The sequence below is a fragment of the Leptopilina boulardi genome, unplaced genomic scaffold (assembly GCF_019393585.1).
Source record: "Leptopilina boulardi isolate dan_hultmark-lab unplaced genomic scaffold, ZJU_Lbou_2.1 LbouV2_354, whole genome shotgun sequence".
In the NCBI taxonomy this organism is placed as follows: Eukaryota; Metazoa; Arthropoda; class Insecta; order Hymenoptera; family Figitidae; genus Leptopilina; species Leptopilina boulardi.
The window spans coordinates 930,634-953,791 of NW_026137923.1; the positions used below are offsets into that span (position 1 = coordinate 930,634).

A 23,158-nucleotide genomic window follows, 5' to 3' on the forward strand; every position below is an offset into this window, starting at 1 on the left:
TAAAAATTAATCATAACCATAATAATTATTACTTGTATTTATATTTAAATTATTAAATATATATTATTTAAATATCTTATTTAATAAATAATATATACACCCTATATATATTTTTTTGTAAAACTCTTGTACAAGTTCCATACAGTCCAGCAATTAAAACTTGGTAACAACCATTATTGCAGAAAAGCGCAATTCGCTAGAATATAATGACATGATATTCTCTTTCTAAGAAATAAAAGGGGATTCCACATTTTCTATTGCAACTTAAACTGTTATTTTAATCGCGCGGATACCTCGGTGGATACTAAAGATTATTAAGTACAAAAATTATGCTAAATCGATTCCTAATGTTTTGTCATGTAAATTTGTAATTTTTCCTTTCATGCAGAAATTTAATTTCCTATAGTGTAATTTTTAAATGAAAAAAAAATTAATTTTTGTTTTTAATGATGCTGAAGTCCACAATGTTTTTATAAACGACAACAACAAAATAATTAGACGATATATATTACTTTGGATTAAAATTAAAATTATTCGGATGTAACTGATTTTTATGAAAAGATCAATTTCTTTTTTTTTTTTTTTTTTTTTTTGTTTATTTAAGGTCGCTGTTGAACAACTAGGGTCATAAGCGACCACGATCTTACAACATTAATTGATGATTATCATGACAAATTATTAAGATAAAAAAGGAAAATACATTTTCGTTAAATATCACCAATCATATTTATATTCGAAAAAAACTTTTGCACTTTTTTAAGACCTTCATCAGAGTTTAGTGAGTTTTTAATGTTTCCAGTTAGAGAAGCTTTTCTTCTTTCTAAATCATAGCCATCGCAGTCGTGGATGAGGTGTATGACTGATATTGTTTCATTACACTTGGGGCATTTATTTGGGGGAGATTTTGTGATGAGGTGAATGTGACTAAAGTTGGTGTGTCCAATTCGTAATCTGGAGATGCGGCACTCTTCTGATCTGGATGTGGGATTGCCAGGAACCTTCTCAAAAACATTTGATCGAATGTCATGTAGTTTTGAGTGAAGAGATTGCCATTCTACATTCCATTTTTGCTTAACTACGTGTAAATTTCTTTTTTTAATTTCCTCTATGGAGATCGGAATTTGTTCGATGGTGGTCGATTTTGTTGCATTTTTGGCGAAATTATCAGCGATATCATTTCCTCTTATTCCTTTATGGGAGGGAATCCAGCAAAGTATAATTATATTATTTGTATTTGTTAATTCTTTTAAAAGAGATTGAATATTTTGGATGAGGGCTGATGTAGAGTATTTGTTTTTTATTGCTATTAGGCAAGATAAAGAGTCTGAGAAGATGACCGATTTGTTGGGAGTTACTAAATTTTTTATCAAGGTGAGAAGTTTGAAAATTGCGTAGGCTTCACAAGAGAAGATGTTAAATTCATTAGGAAGTCGACAGGCGAATATGTTATCTTTATCAGTTGAGATGGCACAGGCGGCATGTCCTTCTATAACTGATCCATCTGTATAATAGTGATTATAATCCATATATGTTTGGATATGGTCCATGAAAACTTCAGTGATAAAAGAAGGATGTAAGTTGTTGGCTTTATCTAACATACCCAAATCAATTTTTATTGGCGATTTTTCCCAAGGAGCAATTGGATAATACTTGCGAGGATTGCATGTGGGGGTAGAGGTGTTTAGTTCTTTTTGGTAGTTAAATATTCTAAATTTAAGAGGCTTGGGTAAGTGTGGCGAATTGTCATACATTTTATATTCTGTGGTGGAAATAGTAGAATTTGATATTCCAGAGCAATTATAATTTAAGCAGAGAAGCATTCTCCTGTATTTTAGTGGAAAATATCCTGATTCTGCGAGAATACTAGATACTGGACTAGTTTTAAAGGCACCAATGCAGAGTCTTAGGGTTGTATTTTGAATCGGTTCTAGCGATTTTAGAATATTTGGATTTGCTGAGTCATACAATATAGAACCATAATCAACTTTAGTTCGAATTAATGAGGAGAAAGTGTTTATTAAGCAAACTTTCCTAGATCCCCATTTAATAGATGCTAGAGCTTTAATAATGTTGACTCTCATTTTGCAATCAGCTTTTAGTTTGTTTATATGTTGTGTCCAAGAGAGTTTGTTATCAAAGAGTAGGCCAAGAATTGTCATGGAGTTGACTCTTTTAATAGGAGTGTTATTCAAGGTAAGTTCACACGCTACTGGGTTTCTTTTTCTTGAAATGATCATGAATTCAGTTTTGCATATTGAGAACTTAAAACCTGTTTGGTCTGACCATTTTAGTAAAGAGTTTAGGGTCTTCTGGGCAATATTTTCTAAAACTTTAGGATCTTTCCCTTTTAGAGAAAAGATAAAATCATCAGCAAAGAGTTGGCACTTGATTGGAGGTTTGATAGTGGACGTTATATTATTTATAATGATGAGAAATAGGAGAACACTTAACACTGAGCCTTGTGGTACTCCATTTACGGTTTCGACCATTTTAGATTCAACGTTGCCTAATCTGACTTTTAATTTTCTCTGGAGTAAAAAGTTTTTAATAAAAGCTAAAATGTTACCTGAAATTTGTATATTTTTTAGAAGAGAAATCACTTTGTCCTTCCAAACCATTTCATACGCCTTTTCAATATCCATAGAGACTAATAATAGGTCACTGTTTTGGGCGAGGGCTTCACAAGCTTCTGATTCAATATTTATTAGGTGGTCCATTGTAGATCTAAACTTTCTAAAGCCATACTGATGTGGTGAAAGGATATTTAGATTTTCCAGTTTCCATCTTAGTCGTTCAGATACAATTCTTTCTAGGATTTTGCACAGGTTACAAGTAAGAGAAATAGGTCTGTAATTAGAAGGATTTGAATGATCTTTGTTGAATTTTGGAATTGGGATAACCACAGCTTCTCTCCACATATCTGGGAAAACTTTGTTTGACCATATGAAATTAAATAGATTTAAAACATATTCTGTTCCCTCTTTAGGAAGGTGTTTTATGAATTCATATGGGATATTGTCGGGTCCTGGACTGGTTTTTCCTGTGAGTGAGAGTGTATGTTGAAATTCTTCAAGTGTAATTGGATTGTTGATGGGGTCTGCAGGGTCATCATCTAGTTCAACGCGGTTAATATTGAGATTGGAATTAATTTTGAAGTTTTGGAATCTTTCAGAGAAATTAGAATCACTGGAGTTAGATGCAAAAGAGTCTGCAATCATGTCACTCATGTCCTTTAAATCGTTGGTGATATTTCCATTTTGGTCTGAAAGGAAAAGGGGAGATATATTTGTCTTGGTACCTTTTAAGCTGCGAACTTTTTTCCATATTTGTCCTATTGGTGTGTCAGGAGCAATTGAGAGTGTAAAATTATTCCAGGATTCTTTTTGACTTTCTTTGGCAGTTCTTCGAAATATTGCTCTTCGTTGTTTATACTCTATTATATTTTCTAAATTGTTTGCCCTCTTCATTTTTCTGTAGGCTCTTTTTGTGTTTTTTAGTGACTCTTCACAATCAGAATTCCACCATGGAACTTGTTTTTTATTAATTTTGCCGGAGGACTTCGGAACAGATTTTTCGGCTGCTGTTATTATACAATCACATAAATTTTTTAAGAGGGTATTAACAGAAGATTGTGTAGTGACAGGTTCTAAATTTCTTATATTTATTTTTATGGTTTCATTGTACTCGATCCAGTTAGCTTTGTTGATTATCCATTTGGGAAATGTATGTAATTGGTTTTTTTGAGGAACTAGTAAGGATTTTATTATAATGGGAAAATGGTCACTGTCATACGGATAATCAAAAACCGTCCATTCAAAATCCAAAGCAATATTTGGAGAGGTGATACAAAGGTCAATGGCACTGTCTGATTCAGAATTAAGATTTAATCTAGTGGGTTGTCCTGTGTTAAGTAGGACTAGGTTCTCTTCTTCAAGTAATTTTTCGATGGTGAGTCCACGAGAATCATGTTTATAAGAACCCCACATTTCACTATGGGAGTTGAAGTCACCTACGATCATGAAGGGCCTAGGTAATTGTTGTAATAGAGCCTTTAATTCTTCTATCACTAACTCTTGGCTGTTAGGGAGGTAGACATTACAAACAGTTATCTTATTTGGCAAGTAGATAGAAGCGGCTACTGCTTCAAGGGGCGTTGTGAGCGGGATTTCTTTAATAAATAGTTCTGATTTAATGAAGGAGGCTACTCCACCACTGCTATATTCACTGATTCTGTTTCTGAAAACTGATTTATATCCTCGGAGTGTAGCACAATTATTTTTGAAATTTGTTTCTTGAAGACAGATGCAGGCTGGTGTAAGATCAGAAATCAATTTTTTTAAGACGCCTCTACGAGGATAATAACCATTTACATTCCATTGTAAAATATCCATTAAATATGAAAAAGGTAAAGAGAATGTCTAGGGTTATTCTTCCATGATTGGATTTGCCTGATGATTTTCGATGTATTCTTTTATTTTATTTTTTATTCGAGTGCAGCGATTTTTTAATGCTTTATTTGGAAGCATAGGATATACGTCTAAAAGCAATGAGGTAAGATTTTCCAGGTCTTTTGTTTGGTCTAAAACAATTTGAATAATATTTTCAGAACCTATAGCCGAATCTAGTAAACTCTGTAATTGCATAACATTTAGTGGGTATTGTTTATTAGGGTCTTCTAGAACATTTTCGATCTGTTTCCACTTTTCTGGGTCAAGAGGAAATGTTTGTGATGATTTTGGGTTTTTTTTACTTTTCTTTCGTGTATGTTGCTCTTTTAGATTCTGACTGTTATTAATAGATGAATCACTAAGGCCTGACTCATAATCAGAGACTGTTGAGACCTTCAACAGATTTTACGAATTATATTTTATTTTTATAATTATTGTACTCCAAAATTTATCTTTTTTTTTTCAAAACGTGAGTTTTAGCAATGTTTGAAGATTAAGTTTCTAATTTTACGACATGAGCAATTGAATTCTTTAAGTTTTTCGATCTTTATTATGCCTTTAGAGTTATTTATCTTTATCTTAACAATAAATCAAGAAAAAATTCATAAACCGGAAGATCGAACTACCTGAACTCCGCCCTGTCGCCAAGGGATTATTTTTATAACAGTATTTACGATGCGACGGTGGAGTCTGCAATTCGCATGTTTAAATACCCAAAATGTACTTCCATCTTGTTTTTACTCCCACTATTTTGTTATCCCCACTATGCATTTTTGAAGTCTTCAACACCTTTGTAAGTTGACTCAAATCAGAATCTTAACAACGGTCCTAGCTTAAGGATCTCTCTCTTAAAATAAACGAAATATAATAAAATGTAGTTTTCCCTATTTTATTTTGATAACCTAGTCGGTCTTATAAATGTGAACTTTCAAATTAACGTATTATTTGATTAGTTCAGTGCATCGTACGACACTCGATAACGAAAAAATCGAGTTTTACTAAAAAAGTTGTATTGGTCACAACATAAAATTGGTCCTTCGAGCCGGATCCAGCAACAACGGATCTACAGCAATATCACAATCGGCAAGGTTATCGAGGAATTTAAGGTGTCTTCTTTGTCATTAACGAGTATCAAATTTGTCAACACAATACATTGACAAAAATCGAAGATCCATCCTTTCGAGTTCCAATCATCATCGAAGCGGGAATTAAACAAATCAATCTTATCTTCAAGCTACAATCATAACGACTGATTCAAATATCAATAATTGAATCAACTATCATTATCTAATAACACAATCTATCTTCAAACGTGAACGAAAACCAACATCATTAATTCAAAATTCGTACAATAATATAAATATTGTACATCTATTCTACAACTGAACGAGCAAATCCAGAACGAGCTTATCAAGAACGTGATCAATATTTAATTCAATAAAACTTGTATATTGAACTAAAACAACAAATTTCGAGTGCGCAGCAGCCTATCTTCAACAATAAGTGCCAAACTTGTGAAGTGAATGAACATTGGACAATATTAGTGAACTGTTAAGTTTATTTTTCATTTTATGTGTTCTCAATCGTTAATGTGTCATCATCGTCACAATCAGGTATAAGGTTCATCACAACAGTTCCAGAAGAGTAAGTCTCGCATGCTTGTTTTTGAATCACATTTATCAATGTCCAAAACTTTCATTTCCTATATTCAATACACTATCTCAGCTGCATAAAAATGCCTAACGAAGAACGAATAAAGGTGTTAAGAAGGTCCATTGGTGCCTTAAAATCAAAGCTCACGCGAACTGAAAATTTTCTCGACAAACCTATCGATGCTATAGATCTTCTCGAATTAAAAAATAAATTAGAAGATTTAAAATTAGTAAAGGTAAATTATGAAGAAAAACAATCTGAAATGGAATCTTTAGTGGCCGAGGAAGAAATCGATAACGAGTATGAAGCTAGAGGCGATTTCGAAGACAAAGTTTCCGCGTTGTATGCAAGGGTACAGGGAATAATTAACACAAAAGAACCGAAAAATACAAATCAATCAAACGCGCTTTCAAATTCGCAAATTACGGATATTGGAATAAACTCACAAATTTCAGCGTCTAATTCCGGTTTAATACATTCAACAAACGAAAACGTGATAAATGTAAAATTACCGGCATTGAATTTACCCACTTTTAGCGGTTCTTACGAAAAGTGGCCCGGTTTTAGCGATGTTTTTAAATCCTCAGTTCATAACGATAAAAGATACACGGATTCACAAAAACTCGTCTATCTACGATCATGCTTATCGGACAAAGCTGCTGACAAAATAGAATCATTAGAAACCACTGATGCTAATTATCAAGTTGCGTGGAAAATATTAGAAAAATATTATGACGATCCTACTCTAGTTATTAGCAATCACATCAAAGCATTTTTTGAATTACCAAATTGTCAGAATGCATCAGTGACTTCTATTGGAGATCTATTAAACAGCGTAACAAAACATTATCGTGCATTAGAAGCTTTAAACAAGCCGTTTCTCGAAGCTTTTCCGATCTATGCAGTAATTTCGAAATTAGATCCTCAAACGCGATTAAAATGGAAAGAACATACTCAATCCAATAAAAATCCAACGATGGAAGAATTACTTGAATTCTTGCATTTCCGCGAAAAGGTTCTAGAAGTTAATAAATTGAGCAGTAAAAACGATAAACAAGACAAAAACGCACCGCGTAAGGATAATAATCCACAACGCGGTAACAATCGTTCACATCAACAATCCATGTCGAATCGTCCGGCATCGTCTTACACCACACTCAGGGCCTTTTGTCATGTTTGCAAAGAGGCACATTTTACACAAAGCTGTGAAAAATTGGTAAATTCAAATTTATCTCAAAGATTAGAAATCATTAAAAATCTAAACTTATGTTCCAATTGTTTACGAGCTAATCATTCTGTAGAAAATTGTAAAGCTGCCCTTTGTAAAACGTGTAACAAAAAGCACCACACACTTTTGCATGAAGATGATAAAAAATCGGTTAAATGCAATTTTGCCAGTCTACATAACGTAGCATCTCAAATCTTATTATCAACTGCAATGATTCATATTTTAGATCATAAAGGAAATCCACATTCGTGTAGGGCACTTCTCGACAATGGTTCACAAGTCCATTTTATAACGGAAAAAATGGCTTCAAAATTAGATCTGCAACAATTTGATCGCGAAATTCCTCTCGGCGGCGTGAACCAAATGACTTCATGCGTAAGCAAAATAACAAATGCAACCATTCAATCGCGACTAAATAAATACAGTACTAATTTAACATTTTTATTAACGCCGGAAATTAACGAACACACTCCGAGTGAATCGATAAATAGAACTGCTTTGAAGATTCCACAAAATATTCGTTTAGCCGATCCAGAATTTCATGCACCCGGGTCTATCGATATTCTCCTTGGGGCAGAAATATTCTTGAAATTGCTATGCGTCGGTCAAATATCTTTGATTGACAGTGTAACGTTACAGAAAACTCACTTTGGGTGGATATTAGGCGGTAAAATCCCCGGCTCAGAAATTCCCAAAGCGGTTAATTGCAATCTCTCTTTAAATTTACTACACAGTAAAATATCGAAATTCTGGGACATCGAAAATGTCTCGGACAAAAAGGTCTTATCTGATGAAGAGATTAAATGCGAAAATCATTATAAAGAAAACACAACACGTAACGAAAAAACCGGTAAATATAGCGTTAGATTTTTACCTAAAGAAAACATAACAGAACTCGGTGAATCATATAATCGAGCACTTAAACGATTCTACTCTCTCGAGCGATCTTTAATCAAACAACCTGAAGTTAAAATTGAATATGATACATTCATGAGAACTTATCAGGAATTAGGTCACATGACGGAAATCTCGTTAGATTCTATCTCGGGCGGTTACTTTATGCCCCACCATGCCGTAATCAAAAAATCGAGTTTGACTACAAAACTTCGTGTAGTTTTTGACGGTTCGGCAAAAACGTCAACCGGACTATCTTTAAACGATGTACTTATGATAGGTCCCACTATTCAAGAGGATCTCTTCTCTCTTCTCGTACGTTTCCGATCTCACGCCTTCGTAGTAACTGCTGATATAACGAAAATGTATCGTCAAGTCGAACTTCATCCCGACGATCGCAAATATCAAAAAATTCTCTGGCGAGAAAATCCTGATCAACCAATAAAAATCTTCAATCTGAATACAGTTACATACGGAACTGCTCCCGCTGCCTTTTTAGCAACTCGTACATTAGTCCAATTAGCTAATGATGAGCAAGAATCATATCCGAATGCAGCCATTGCGTTAAAAGAAGATTTTTATGTAGACGATGCAGTCACCGGTAAACAAACGTTTAATGAAGCTAAAAATTTAGTAAATGAATTAGTTGCTGTTACCGAAAAGGGTGGAATGCCTCTGAGGCAATGGGCCTCAAATGAACCAGATCTTATCTCTTCTTTATCTCAAGAAGCAAATGATTCTCACATTTGCTTAAATTTTGATGAAACCACAAAAACACTAGGCGTTTATTGGAACCCTAAATTAGATTCGTTAAAATATTCAGCGACACAATCAAATGTCGAGACGTCTATCACAAAACGAATAATATTATCACAAATCGCACAATTATTCGATCCCCTCGGGCTTTTGGGTCCTGTTATTTTACAGGCCAAGATTTTGATGCAATCTCTATGGTTACTAGAACTAGATTGGGACGAATCCGTTCCCCAACAAGTATACACGGCTTGGTCTGAGTTTCAAAATCAACTCTCTGCCTTACACGAATTAAATATTAATCGAAAAATAGTCATTGATGATTATTCACATTTAGAGATTCATGGGTTCTGTGATGCCAGCGAGAAGGCTTACGGGGCCTGCATTTATCTCCGATCTACTAACAAACAAGGAGAAACTAATACACGTCTCATATGTTCGAAATCGCGAGTCGCTCCGCTCAAAAAAATATCCTTACCTCGTCTTGAACTTTGTGCGGCTTTGCTGTTGTGCAATTTGTCTAAATCAACACTCAACGCGTTACGTAGGTTACCGATTCAGAGAGTAATTTTTTGGTCAGACTCAACTATCACTTTGCATTGGATTAGAACGTCTCCGCACAAATTAAAAATATTTGAATCAAATCGCGTTGCAAAAATCCAAGAAATTTCAAACCAATACGAGTGGCGTCATGTTCGCACTGAACATAATCCCGCAGATTTAGTATCGCGAGGTCTTGCCCCCCGAGAAATTGTGCAAAATTCTTTTTGGTTTAATGGCCCCTTGTGGATAAATGACCATGAAGAAAATTGGCCCATTTCAATTATAGCATCTGAATCGTTGTCACATACAGAAAAAGCAATCGTCAACTTAACATGTAAACGTAAAAACGAATTCGAAGAAAAAAATCGCGAGAACGAACTCGCAAATTACCTTTTTAAAAAATGGGGGTCTTTTCTTAAACTTATTCGCGTATTAGCCTATTGTCGACGATTTATTGACATTAAAACTCGTAAAATAAAGCGTGTTGGACCTCTTTCTCCAGATGAGTTAAAAGGCAGCACAAATTGTTTGGTCAAACTTTCTCAACAAACAACATTTTCTGCCGAAATTAAAAACTTAAAAACGAAAGGTTCAATTGACGGAAAACTAGCGCCGTTGAGTCCCTTTCTAGACTCGGAAGGTATACTGAGAGTAGGGGGCAGATTAGAGCAATCTGATCTTACGTATGATCGTAAGCATCCGGTTCTTTTAAGCCAAAAACACGTAATAACAGATCTCATTATTCGCGACGAACACTTAAAATCAATGCATGCAGGTACGCAAGCCACACTAAATGCTATTCGAAACAATTATTGGATTGTTGATGGAAAAAACGCCGTAAAAAAATTAATGCATAAATGTATAATATGTCGTCGCGTCAAACCAATCATGCCCGCTTATAAAATGGGCGATTTACCTAAAAGTCGTACCATTTTCGAACGCGCCTTTAAACATACTGGTATCGATTTTTGCGGCCCATTCTATATCAAAGAGAAGAAATATAGAAATCGAAACAAGGTTAAAATTTATGTCGCTGTTTTTGTATGTTTTAGCACGAAAGCTGTGCACTTAGAAATCGTTAGCGATTTAACCACTGCCGCCTTCTTAGCATGTTTAAAGAGATTCTTTTCGCGACGTGGATTAAGCTCCGATATTTATTCGGACAATGCTACAAATTTTCAAGGTGCTAAACGTGAAATTCTTGAAGTCTATGAATTTTTAGATGACGAGAAAAACATTAATGAAATTAAAAACAATCTTGCAAATTCCGGAAGGGTTAATTGGCATTTTATACCTCCTCGAGCCCCACACTTCGGCGGGCTCTGGGAGGCTGCAGTGAAATCCTTTAAAAATCATTTTTTGCGCGTTGTCGGTGAAAGAATTCTAACGTATGAAGAATTTACTACATTTGCAACTGAGGTAGAGGGTATTTTAAATTCACGTCCTCTAACTCCAATATCATCCGATCCTAATGACCTTATCGCTCTAACTCCTGGTCATTTCCTTATTGGTGATTCAATAACAAACGTGCCAGAGCACAATTTGATGGACATTCAGTCGAATAGATTATCGTCTTGGGAACAAGTCCAACAAATAAAGCAACACTTCTGGTCTCGTTGGAACAAAGAATATCTCAATGAATTGACAATACGTAGAGGATGGCATAAAAATGTCATTACTGATATGAAAATCGGCACTTTAGTAACAATACGCGATAATAACTTGTCTCCTTTGAAATGGGTTCTCGGTCGTATCTCAGCTGTACACCCAGGTAATGATGGAATTGTTCGCGTAGTGACCGTCAAAACAACTACTGGAGAATATAAACGCAGTATTAAGGGTTTATCTCCTCTACCAATTGACATTGAATGAATCGAATTCTCGAGATATTCTTGATGATGAAAACAAAATTCATTTTCTATAATTATCTTTTGAGTTTATATAAAGTTAAGTAATACAAAGACAATCAATTTAAAGTTAAATACACAAAGTTTAATTATGTTTTGACATTAAAACTTACATATAATTATCGCTTTTTTTATACTACCGTAAAACATGTTTATCTTTGAACACGTTCGTTCAAGGGGGCCGGTATGTTGAGACCTTCAACAGATTTTACGAATTATATTTTATTTTTATAATTATTGTACTCCAAAATTTATCTTTTTTTTTTCAAAACGTGAGTTTTAGCAATGTTTGAAGATTAAGTTTCTAATTTTACGACATGAGCAATTGAATTCTTTAAGTTTTTCGATCTTTATTATGCCTTTAGAGTTATTTATCTTTATCTTAACAATAAATCAAGAAAAAATTCATAAACCGGAAGATCGAACTACCTGAACTCCGCCCTGTCGCCAAGGGATTATTTTTATAACAGTATTTACGATGCGACGGTGGAGTCTGCAATTCGCATGTTTAAATACCCAAAATGTACTTCCATCTTGTTTTTACTCCCACTATTTTGTTATCCCCACTATGCATTTTTGAAGTCTTCAACACCTTTGTAAGTTGACTCAAATCAGAATCTTAACAACGGTCCTAGCTTAAGGATCTCTCTCTTAAAATAAACGAAATATAATAAAATGTAGTTTTCCCTATTTTATTTTGATAACCTAGTCGGTCTTATAAATGTGAACTTTCAAATTAACGTATTATTTGATTAGTTCAGTGCATCGTACGACACTCGATAACGAAAAAATCGAGTTTTACTAAAAAAGTTGTATTGGTCACAACAGAGACATCGTTATCACTAACATCTGGTTCATTTAAAGATTCGGTAAATGGTTCTTGAGTAGTGAGAGTTGAGGAGCTTGTTGAAGATGGCGGGGGTCTTTTGAATGTATTTTCGGATTGTATTGGTTTTTGAAATATTGGATAAAAGGTTGTTTCTTTATTGAGATGGGTAGAAGTGCAAGTGGAAATGTTTTCTTGTGAATTATGAATAGGGTTGAAATTTTCAAAGTCATTATGTGGTGAGGTGGTGGTGGGTGGTGATTTTAGATTTTTTGTTTCGTTATTTGTGTGTTTAAGTTTTGAATGATTTGGGCAATTCTTTGCTATGTGACCAGTTTGTTTACAATCGAAGCACGCAGTAGAATCTGACGAGACATAGATCCAGTAGTCAGTGTCGTCGATGTTTACCATCATTCTCGATGGAATTTTTTCAATATCATTAGGTGACACATACACTTGTCGCCGGAAACTTGCGATATGAGCTAGTTCTTTCAAAGAAAAGCCATTGCGAATTGATGTGATGGGGGACATGATGTTGACGTTTAGTTTATTTAATTCTTTTTCCAGGATATTATCTTCGATGAGCGGGTGAACATTGGAGAAAACAATTCTTTTATTTCGATTGACATACGGGCGAATAGGAATAATTTGATGATTTACTACGATAATTTTCTTTGAATCGATTAATGAATCAGCGGTTTGTTTACTATCGAGGTAGACGCAGATGCGATTGTTGGCAATACGTGATGAATAACGAATTTTCGAAGCTTCTATTACTTTGCTAAGGGAAACGATATATTCTTCGTGGGGTGCATCTACCAAAGCATCGATTAATATTGCTTGTTCTTTTGTAATTTTTGCACTCGATTTTGTTACACTAGCATAATTTAAACTGTTTGATGAGGATTCTTTTGGGGGGTTTGCATTATTAGAGGTCATTTTTCTGCCGTAGGAAGGATTTTTTTTTTTTTTTGCTCTCCTATTAAAAGGGGGCAGGACCTTTTAGGGCAATGCCCTGCATAGGCTTCACTTTTTCACAGACACTTTGCACTGTAACTAATTGTAGTCGAATTTAGATATTACTTATTTAAATTTATAGGAAAACACGTAAACACTAGAAGAGCGTTTTGTAAACACGTCTGGACAGCTTGGTGACTACTAGACGACTGGATCAATTTCTTGAAAGTTTGTGTAAATGAAAATTAGAGATAAATTGACTTGAAAAAATAATTCTATTTTAATTTTTCGTTTTTGAAAACGTTGCGGACTTCAGCCTCATTGTTTTTAAATAAAAATTATACTTTACTTTAAAATGTTTAACTTTTAAGCTCTATAAAAAAAATTTTTAACAAGCCGATTTTGACAATATATTAAAATAATTTAGGAATATGAAATTCTGACAACGAAAATTTGAAAAAGAGAATACGATAATATTAGAGTTAATTATAATTAGATTTTTATGCACAACTACACAGTGGTTAATTATGGAATATTATTAACTATTTATTATTACACATATTGAAAGAACAATAGATTTTTTTTAATTTACAAAATGCAATTTCATATTGAAAACATAAATTCACGACAAAAAGTATACAATTTCATGTATATTACATTAGCTTATTTATTTTGCGTATACACCTGATTGCCACAAACTAATTACATCCATATTGTATATTACAAGAATCGAAGTAATGGAGCTTCCCTACACACAAATTTTGAGTATAACGCTCTCGTATTCAAATATATATGAGCTCGTTACTATTGAACATTTAATACATTTAATCACATATATTTATACCATATATAATATATATAAATATATAAATAAATATATTTATATAGCCGTATATAGTATGAAGAATATGAGATGCCTGATGGACCACCCATGACTCGATTAACCGACTATATCTCTACAAGAAAATCAGTACAAGGCAACAAAACCCAAAAAAAAGATGAGAAAGATCCTGTGCGAAACTGTATTCCTCGAGGTGTTCATCACCATATCATTCGTCTTGCTAAAATACTTTCCATAAACTATTTTTGATTTCAAGAATACTTCACGAAAATATTGAGAAAAATTATTTGCTTCATGGAAAAAAAAAACTTTATCTGAAACAGCAAAAGGTTTCTCTACAATAATAAAAGATTTAACTGAAACAATTAAAAATTTTGCTATTCTATTTAAACCTTTCGCTATTCCAACCCAGAAAAATCAAATAAAATTTTTAATTTCAATTTAATTTTAGATTTATTATAGCACATTGATAGTTATATATTTATTTGCAGTCAAACTATATATGATCGAATAAAAAAAGTTTCGCTATATATGTTGAAAACAAAAAAAAAAGAAGGAAATATTTTGCTGGAATTCAAATTTTTAAAGAAAGCTGCCGAGACCGAACTGAATAGCTTTTCAGATCAGAACGTTGAGTTTCTGAATGCTTCGAATTGAAGGTGTCCACCAAGTTCGAATTCGTGTAACTGTCACAACTTTGAAAGTTTGTTCACTTTCAAGTTATAAACATAGAAGTTTGATTGCTTTCAAATTCAAAGGATTTAGGGTTTGAATATCTATTTGGCAAAACGGCCGAAAAAAAAGTTTCTATCTAAAATGCTCATCAATGCTTCTATCTCTAATAGAAAATGTATATAAAATTCTTTTATATCTCTATAAATATATAATTTTCCTCTGTATTATTTGAAACAATTTACAAATAATGTATAACCAAATTAAAAAATTTAAGGTACAATTTTTCCAGTGAACTGTCTTTTTTAAAATTCTTTATATACAAATCACTTACAATAACTATATATATAAACAGAAATTCAAGCATTGCGTGAGGTCGAGAAAATCTTCTATCATTGAATAAGAAATTCAAGTTAAAGCTAAAAGTCATGCGATGAGTTCAACTTGCAGTAGGTATGAACTTGAAAAAAAAGAAATAATAATATTGAGGCAGACGGCGCCAGTTATTTTATGTAATTTTCCATTGTTCATGAGGAACTATTATATATAGAAATGGAATCACGATTTTTTTGCAAAAAAAAAAAAAAAAACCTTGCCCGATTGAGTGAAGCGGGGACACGATTCGTGCTTGATTTCTTTGGTGGTCTTTTTTATATATATATAATTTCTTCCCATACTCTATACCTCTTTCACCTTTTTAACCATTCCATGAATCCTTGAACCTTTGTGAGCGCGCACCATACTCGGTGACCGTGGAAAGAAATAAAGCGATTTATATGGTGAAAGGGCCCGGAGCGCATTTTCGAGTGTCACGGACGGCTTGCTTCGTAGTTCTCCAAGTCACGTGCACGCGGAGTAAAAAGAAAAAAAAAACAAAAAAAAAAAAAAAAGTTGCAAGCAAGTTGCCAGAAATCAGCTCGTATAGATATAACTATCGCCCGCTTTCGACTAAAGTATATCATATACGAACTTGTGAAATATCTTTTTTTTTTACATTTTACTTTATATGGGTTAATACATATACCTATGCTAAAATGGAACATTGTTATAGGTAATCTAGAAATCGCAATTTTTTGTAGAAAGACAAAAAAACGATATTTAATCATCACTCTATATTATAAAAAGATTTCGCCGCCACCGCCGCTGATTCAGAAATTTTGATAAGGATGGGTCATTCCATGTCAAGTGTAACCAACCCATGTTTTTGACATGGATAGTACAATGCTTGGTTACACTTGATATGGAATGACCCATATGAATATAGCCGCAAGTCCTCTCCCTCCACTCCACTCCCTCGCAAAAAATGACCTAAATTTTAAGGTTATGTTCGTTTCAAGACTCTGAATAGGGTTACAAGTCCTCCCCCCCTCCCTTCCCCTCTCTCCGTATTTCCCACCAAAAATCCTAAATTTTGAAGTTATGTTCGTTTCAAGGCTCTAAATATAGTCGCATGTCCCCCGTCTCCCGCCAAAAATGACATAAATTTTGAGGTTATGTTCGTTTCAAAACTGAATAGGGCTGAAAGTCCTCCCCTCTCACCGTATTTTTCGCGAAAAGTGACCTAAATTTTGAGGTTATGTTTGTTTCAAGACTCTGAATAGAGCAGCAAGTCCTTACCCCTTCCCTCATCTCTCTCCGTACTTCCCGCCAAAAATGACATAAATTTTGAGGTTATGTTCATTGTACGACTTTCAATATAGCCGCAAGTGGAGGTGGATTTCCCGCCAAAAATGACCTGAATTTAAAGGTTATGTTCGTTTCAAGACTGTGAATATAGTCGCAAGCCCCCCCCTCCTTTCTGACGTTGAAGGAAGGGTGGATTTTCCGCCGAAGTTGAACTAAATTTTAAGGTTAAGTTATTTTGTCGGGAAACGACCAAGAAAGAAACATAACCTCAACATTTAGGTCAAAATTTGGCGCAAAAAGACAAAGAAACAAACATAACCTCAAAATTTAGGTCAGACTTTGAAGGAAAATGACCAAAAAATGAACATAATCTTAAATGTAGGTCAAATTTTAGCTGGAAAATTTAAAAAATTAGATAAATTTTGTTTTAATAATTGAAAATAATAAAAATTATTGTTAATAAAAATCGTAAATAACATTTAAAGAAATAAATAATAATATTAGTAATAGTTTTAAATTCCAGAAATTGGCTAAACATTAACTCAAACATCTACAAAACCAATAAAAAATAGGGGGATGGCGCGCAAAGGGGCAAAGCCCCTCTAGTTATTAATAATTAAGAAAAGGAAATTTAAAGTAAGTTAGGGACTAATCGACAAAAGTAATACTTGTGAGAGAAAGAGAGTGGCCACCTATGAGCCGTCGGTAGAAGTTTAACATTGTAACATAACCTATAACTTCTGTAATTTTTTCTCATTTTTTGCAATAACTAATGAAAATCAATTATTATACACTAAAATAGAGCTTTTCTTCACGAATTCAACGATATCAAAAACTCACTTTGGATTAAAATGTAATTTATTTCTTTTAACTTTTCACGGTAACGTTATACACATAATAACGGCAGAGGACAAACCCATGAGTGCCGCATCCAGGTGAAGCCCAAGTCGTCAAGTCGCAATTCTCGAGAGCCTCGAACAAGAACTGGGGAATTTCTCTTTCTCTCTCTTTCTTTCTTTCTTTCTTTCATCGCTCTCTTTTTCGTACACTCACCACCCTCCCACCATACGAGCAGCATGCCCCGTCATTACTCTAATGATACCTTTGCCCACCTCCCTTTCCCCCGCGGGGCTTTTATCTCCAACCACCTTCTTCAACTTCACGGCCCCGATCACCTCACTCCCTTTATTATCCGTCTTTTTTTTTTTTTTTTTTTTTGTATTTTATTTCTTTTTCTCATACTTGTTCTCGATCTCCTTACCGCACTGTTGCCAATTGATTATTATTCCACCGCGAAAATTTAACAAAGTTCCAGAAAAAGTTAAAGAAACAGGATAGAATGTAATTTTACATTCTTTATTTTTCAATTGACGTGAAGTTATCGTATTTTATAGGGCTTTCGAGAATCAATTTTCTCCTGATCTTTCCCCTCACTGAATTTTACAATTCGAATTTTCTTTGAAACTTCTATGTATACATTAAATAATAATTCTCGCGCCTACAACTTGAAAAAAAAACATTATTTCCCAGCACTGTTTTGTATATATATATTTCTTAAATAAAATTTCCAATTAATATATTATTTCCTAAAAATAATATCATAAGAACGAATTTTTACAGAATTTTTATTTATCAGAATGTTCTGTTAAATTAAACTTTGCGTTAATAACAATTTTATGATATGAAAATTCGGTTTAATCTTCTATTTTTTTATAAAATCCAATTTTCAGGAAATTCGAATTAATGGATTTTCGAGAATAATCAAATCCTTTGAAATTTTTATTTGTTTATGTGTGTTTAACAGTCACGTAATTTAAAAAAAATGAATTTAAATGAAAAACAGTTGGTATATATAGTACTATCAAAAACATTAATCTCAAATTCTTTAGTTGTGAAGTCAACTTCAAGTGAACTTTTGCTTTTTCTTCACATTCTTTATTTATTATACTATTTCCTTTTGACATATAATCCAAACAAAGGAAAATTATGTACACGTTTTCATATATACACATAAACCTCGAGAATATACATATATACATTGTAATACCTATATTCACGTATATTTACTTAATATTTTTCCATTTTTATACTAACTTGTAAAACCACATAAAATATCATAATTTATAAAACTAAATTACGGTATTATAAATTTCAATGTGCAAAATAATAAAAATGTTTTATTATATTTTTGAATAACAAAAATATTTTTATCACACTAATTATTTTCATAAAATTTTGTATATAAAAATTGATAATTAGAGTTTATTTAATAAATTATTTTTATTATTAGTTTGTACATTAACATTTTAACGAGAAGAATTTCGTAATGTTTAACGCCTTTCTATACATAATTATAACGATATCCACATGCAAGCAGAAGGCGTTTGTTTTATATGACGAATAAATTATCGTGTAAATTATATTTCTTGTGTAATTTAATAAAACTTTTCTCGAATTTCAAACTATCTTTGTTAAAACTTTAACCATCAATAAAGCAACTCTGCTTTATAATATTAGCAAGATCTAATATTATAAGCCTGCGAAAATTATAGGTTGTTTTCAAGCTCCTTGTCATTGTTTCCAACACACCCCCATAGTCCTTATACTTAAAGCAAAATCAATAATTTCTACTATATAACTAGATACGCAACCATTCTCTCTATTACACTTTACTTGATCAAAATTGCATATTTATTAATTTGCAATCTACCCCAATTTGCAATCTGCTTAATATTTTCTCTTATACATTATAGAAAAGAATTTTGAAAATTAATTTATTTCTGTGAATACATTAACTGCTATTTTCAGTTAATTATGCTTTCAATGTATAATTATTCTAACTATAATATAGTTTCATATCATTAGACTAAATTCTATGATTTAACTATATATTATTTCATAAGAATATGGAAGCTTCAAATGACAATAATTCGAAATAGTGCCATTTTCAATTAATAGCAATTTCAGTTGCATAACTTCAAATCTATTTTATAGTTTCATTGAGAGTATATAATTCAAAATAGTACGAATAATATAGATTATTTAATGTTAATAATATACTAAATTTATGGGGCACAAACTCGAAATTTGTCGCGCAAAAGTTTTTAATTTCATTTATTTAACACACTCCATTATTCTTTTATTAATTTTTAAGCTCTTTTATAGATAAATTCTCTACACAATTTTTCTCCTTTATAACGATCATTTTGTTTGACTTTTATCCACTTTACCCTTTTATTCCTCTTACAAGAAAGACAGCTCGAAGAATAGAAAAAAAAAAAGTTAAGCTCTTTCTCTCTTATTTTTCCTGTCCCTTTATTTCTCTCCTTTTGTGTTTATCTTTTATGAAATTCTATATTAAATTTGTGCAAAGAAAATGTTTTTCTAATATATTGTCTTTTTTAAATTATAGAAAAAAAATTGTCATCGCATGTTAATATGTTTATTTGAATGTTATATTTTAAATATAGTGCGATCAGAATGTGCTTTAATCTCCCTCCCATCCCCCACCCAAGAGAAGACCCGGTAACTTTTTTTTTTTTTTTTCTTTATATACCTCTCCCGTGACTGAAGATCTTGTGCCGTTGATTTTCAACGTAACCTATTAACCACACCGCTTGGAAATGCGGCCGAGGCGATCAGGTATACCGCGAAACCACGACTGTCGTCTTTTTTTTCTCATTCATCTTAACTTCCATTTTGTCTGTAAAGACCACACTTCTTACGACTCAAATACCGCGAAAATATTTCTTCCTCTTATACACAATAAATGTAGAAATGAGAAATAGGTAATTTCCAATATGTTTTTACGACAAAAAACCACAATAATTATATTTCAAAACCGCGCACACACACACACACTGTATATCGTATTTAATTAATAAATATATAAATGCTATTAAATGCAAAACCACCAAATTTAATCAGAATATAATTGAAAAATATCAAACATACTTTTTAACAAAAAATTGTTGTTTAACAAATTACAATCAACATTTCGATAAAATTTTATTTTATTTATAAATATAATTAATTCGTATATATATATAATACATGTTTTGCATAAAAACTTCTAAATTATACTTTTGAATGTCCATTTAAAACTTTTGCAAGAGTGCGAGGTTTTCAAACTGTTCTAGGAATTATACACGTACAAGTATAGAGAAATTTACAAACTTGAAACTAGAAAAGTTGCTGTCAATCTGGTAAATTTAAATAATTAAAAGTAAAAGTTAAATTTCCATTAGACCGAGGACCTAAATAAGATTTTCCTCTGAATGCAACTGACAGAAAGTAATTAAAGTGGAAAAGGTTTTTGAGAAGTACAATTTACTGTTCATTACACAAGATAGTCCGATGTAGTGGTTTCACAATTTTCTCACAAGAACAACTTCTGTCTGTATGTATGTATTTTTCCTATACTATATCTTTCTGCTTGCAAAGTGTATGTTTGTTCCCGAGCGATATACTATAATAATAATCCAGACTTTTTCCGCACCCAGGACACAATTTTCACAATAAAAAAAAAATTTTATATATATATATAGTACTGATATCTTTTATTTCTGCAAACGACTGATCTCGGTCAACTATACATTGAGGATCCAAAAAGTATATATATATATATATATATACGTTGAAGCAGTCTCGATCACGTTCTGATTTCTGCTTCAAGTCTTGAGAAATGTCTCAGGTGGCCTCGAGGCAAGGGGTTACAATGCACACGTTATTTTAAAAGTAAAGTTTTCAAACAATACTTTTAGAAAAATATTCTACGTTTAGTATTTTTGTAGACAAAGAAAAAAGTTGACGATTTTAAAATTTTACATAATAAAAAAAAATTTCTTTTTTAAATATTAAAAACTTTTACAATAAAAAACCTTCGCCGGTGTCCGGAGATTTTTTATGTACGCGGATGATAACAAACCCTCCCAGGATGGATTAAATGTTTTTTTTTTAATTATATTGCAAAAAAGACTTGGAATCATCAAGATATTTTACTAGACTGTTGTTATATGTTGCCAAATAATGTATTTCATCAATCTTATGTTGCGTTCATTATTTTTTTTTATACAATTTATTATAATTAATTTATATTTTTTAATAGGTATACAAATAGTAGCAGATTTCAATAAATCAATACAGTGGAACCACAATTATCCGAACAGTAAAACATTTTATCCAAACTTTTTTTGCCTTTCCAAATCTTAAAATTATTTTTTTTCATTTTTAAAATTTTATCATGCAAATCTACCATTAGTTCTCATGTTAATTAAAAATTAAAAAAATAAGAATATTAGTTATTTTAATTACAATGAATGCATAATTTAACGTGGAACACTTTGTAGTTTGATTTTCAACCATAAAAAAAAAAATTAAAAATCTGAACCACATTTAGAAAATTGAGATTATCTACTAAAAATATAAAATCGACCCATTTCATGCGGATGTACACATATAATTGAATGAAAAAATAATGTTGCCATATAAACTCACCGTGAAACTTTGTGTTGGGATACTCGTCCATGATTTGGCAGGGTCACGTTACTGTCCGATTTGGACCAAGTTACAGAGTTTTTGGCATCAGGAAGACCGACATTGCCGAGATAAGCTTCACAGAAAAGTCTCGTAGTTCCTCCTAGAGAAACTAATTGTGCAGCTGGTCTGTAGGTGGGTAATGGTTTTCCAGTGTATCCTCCTGATTCCTCACCTAAAATCAATTCAATCAATTACATAAAATCTTTATCAAAATAGGTCTCCTTCTCTCTCTCTCTGTCTCTCTAAAAATAAATCGTAAAATTCTGTAATGAATTCCATTAATTTTAATTATTATTATCATCAATTTATCGAATTTTTTAGAATTATTAAAACATAAATTTTGTCAAATTTTACAAATTCTTGTAAATCTTTTACTTTTTTTTTTAAAAACCAAGGTAAAACTGATTTGTGTACAAAGAATACTAATAAATATTTCATCTATACTTAAAATATACAAAGTATATGCGCTTTTTTCATGGAATTTATTTCTCTGCTTTTTTTCACGAAAAAAAAAAAATAATAAAAGCTTAAGTCTGAGGAGAATTAAGAGATTTTCTTATCTAAGGTGCCAAAGTCTCGGTGTTAATCCGAGTCTGCTAAAAAGCTTCGAGTGCACTCAGCATCCGGCTCTTTTTAAATTACTGTTTCAATCCAAGTATTCTCGCGAGGCTAAGTTGGGCGTTACCCATTCGAAAGATCGAAAGAAATTACGGTAATCTTTGGTCGATTTACCAGGAAGCGTGAATTATGCGTGAATTACGATCAGAAGTAGAGAGAACCAAGTAGAGAAAGTCCAAGAAAAAAAAAATATATATATATATCTAATATACGATACGACTGCGGAGAAAAAAAAGAATACAGCCAACACACTTTCAAACCAAGTTTTTACGTAGAGCGAAAAATTCTCCCAACTTTTTTCTTCTAATGTTCAAAAATTTATAACAGTTAAAGTAAAACAAAAGAAAAGAAAAAAATTCTAATAAGAAGACAAATTAACAAAAGGTCATGATAGTTAAAAAAATAGAATTCTTTTTTTTATACTGAAAGAAAATAATTTATCATTATGACGGGAAAAATTGCACTATTGCAAAATTAGGTAATTTTATTTTCAAACTTTCCGTCCATGAGAAAAGATTAAGTATTTGAAAAAGTTTATATATATATATATATATATATATATATATATACTGAAACTTTGTATGATTCTTCTCTCATGCAAATATTGTTATTGACGACTTCAGTAATTTCTTTACTCTATGGAAAACTTTCTCT

General features: G+C 32.2%; 1 protein-coding gene across 1 annotated transcript in view; it reads right to left on the bottom strand.

The window, feature by feature from the left end:
• LOC127286387 (single Ig IL-1-related receptor-like) overlaps positions 1-23,158 on the bottom strand; it is a 158,245-nt gene that overhangs the window by 20,784 nt on the left and 114,303 nt on the right. Inside the window, exon 3 of the mRNA XM_051312792.1 lies at positions 21,845-22,058. Coding sequence (XP_051168749.1) covers positions 21,845-22,058 — 214 coding nt within the window. The remainder of the gene's footprint in view (positions 1-21,844; positions 22,059-23,158) is intronic.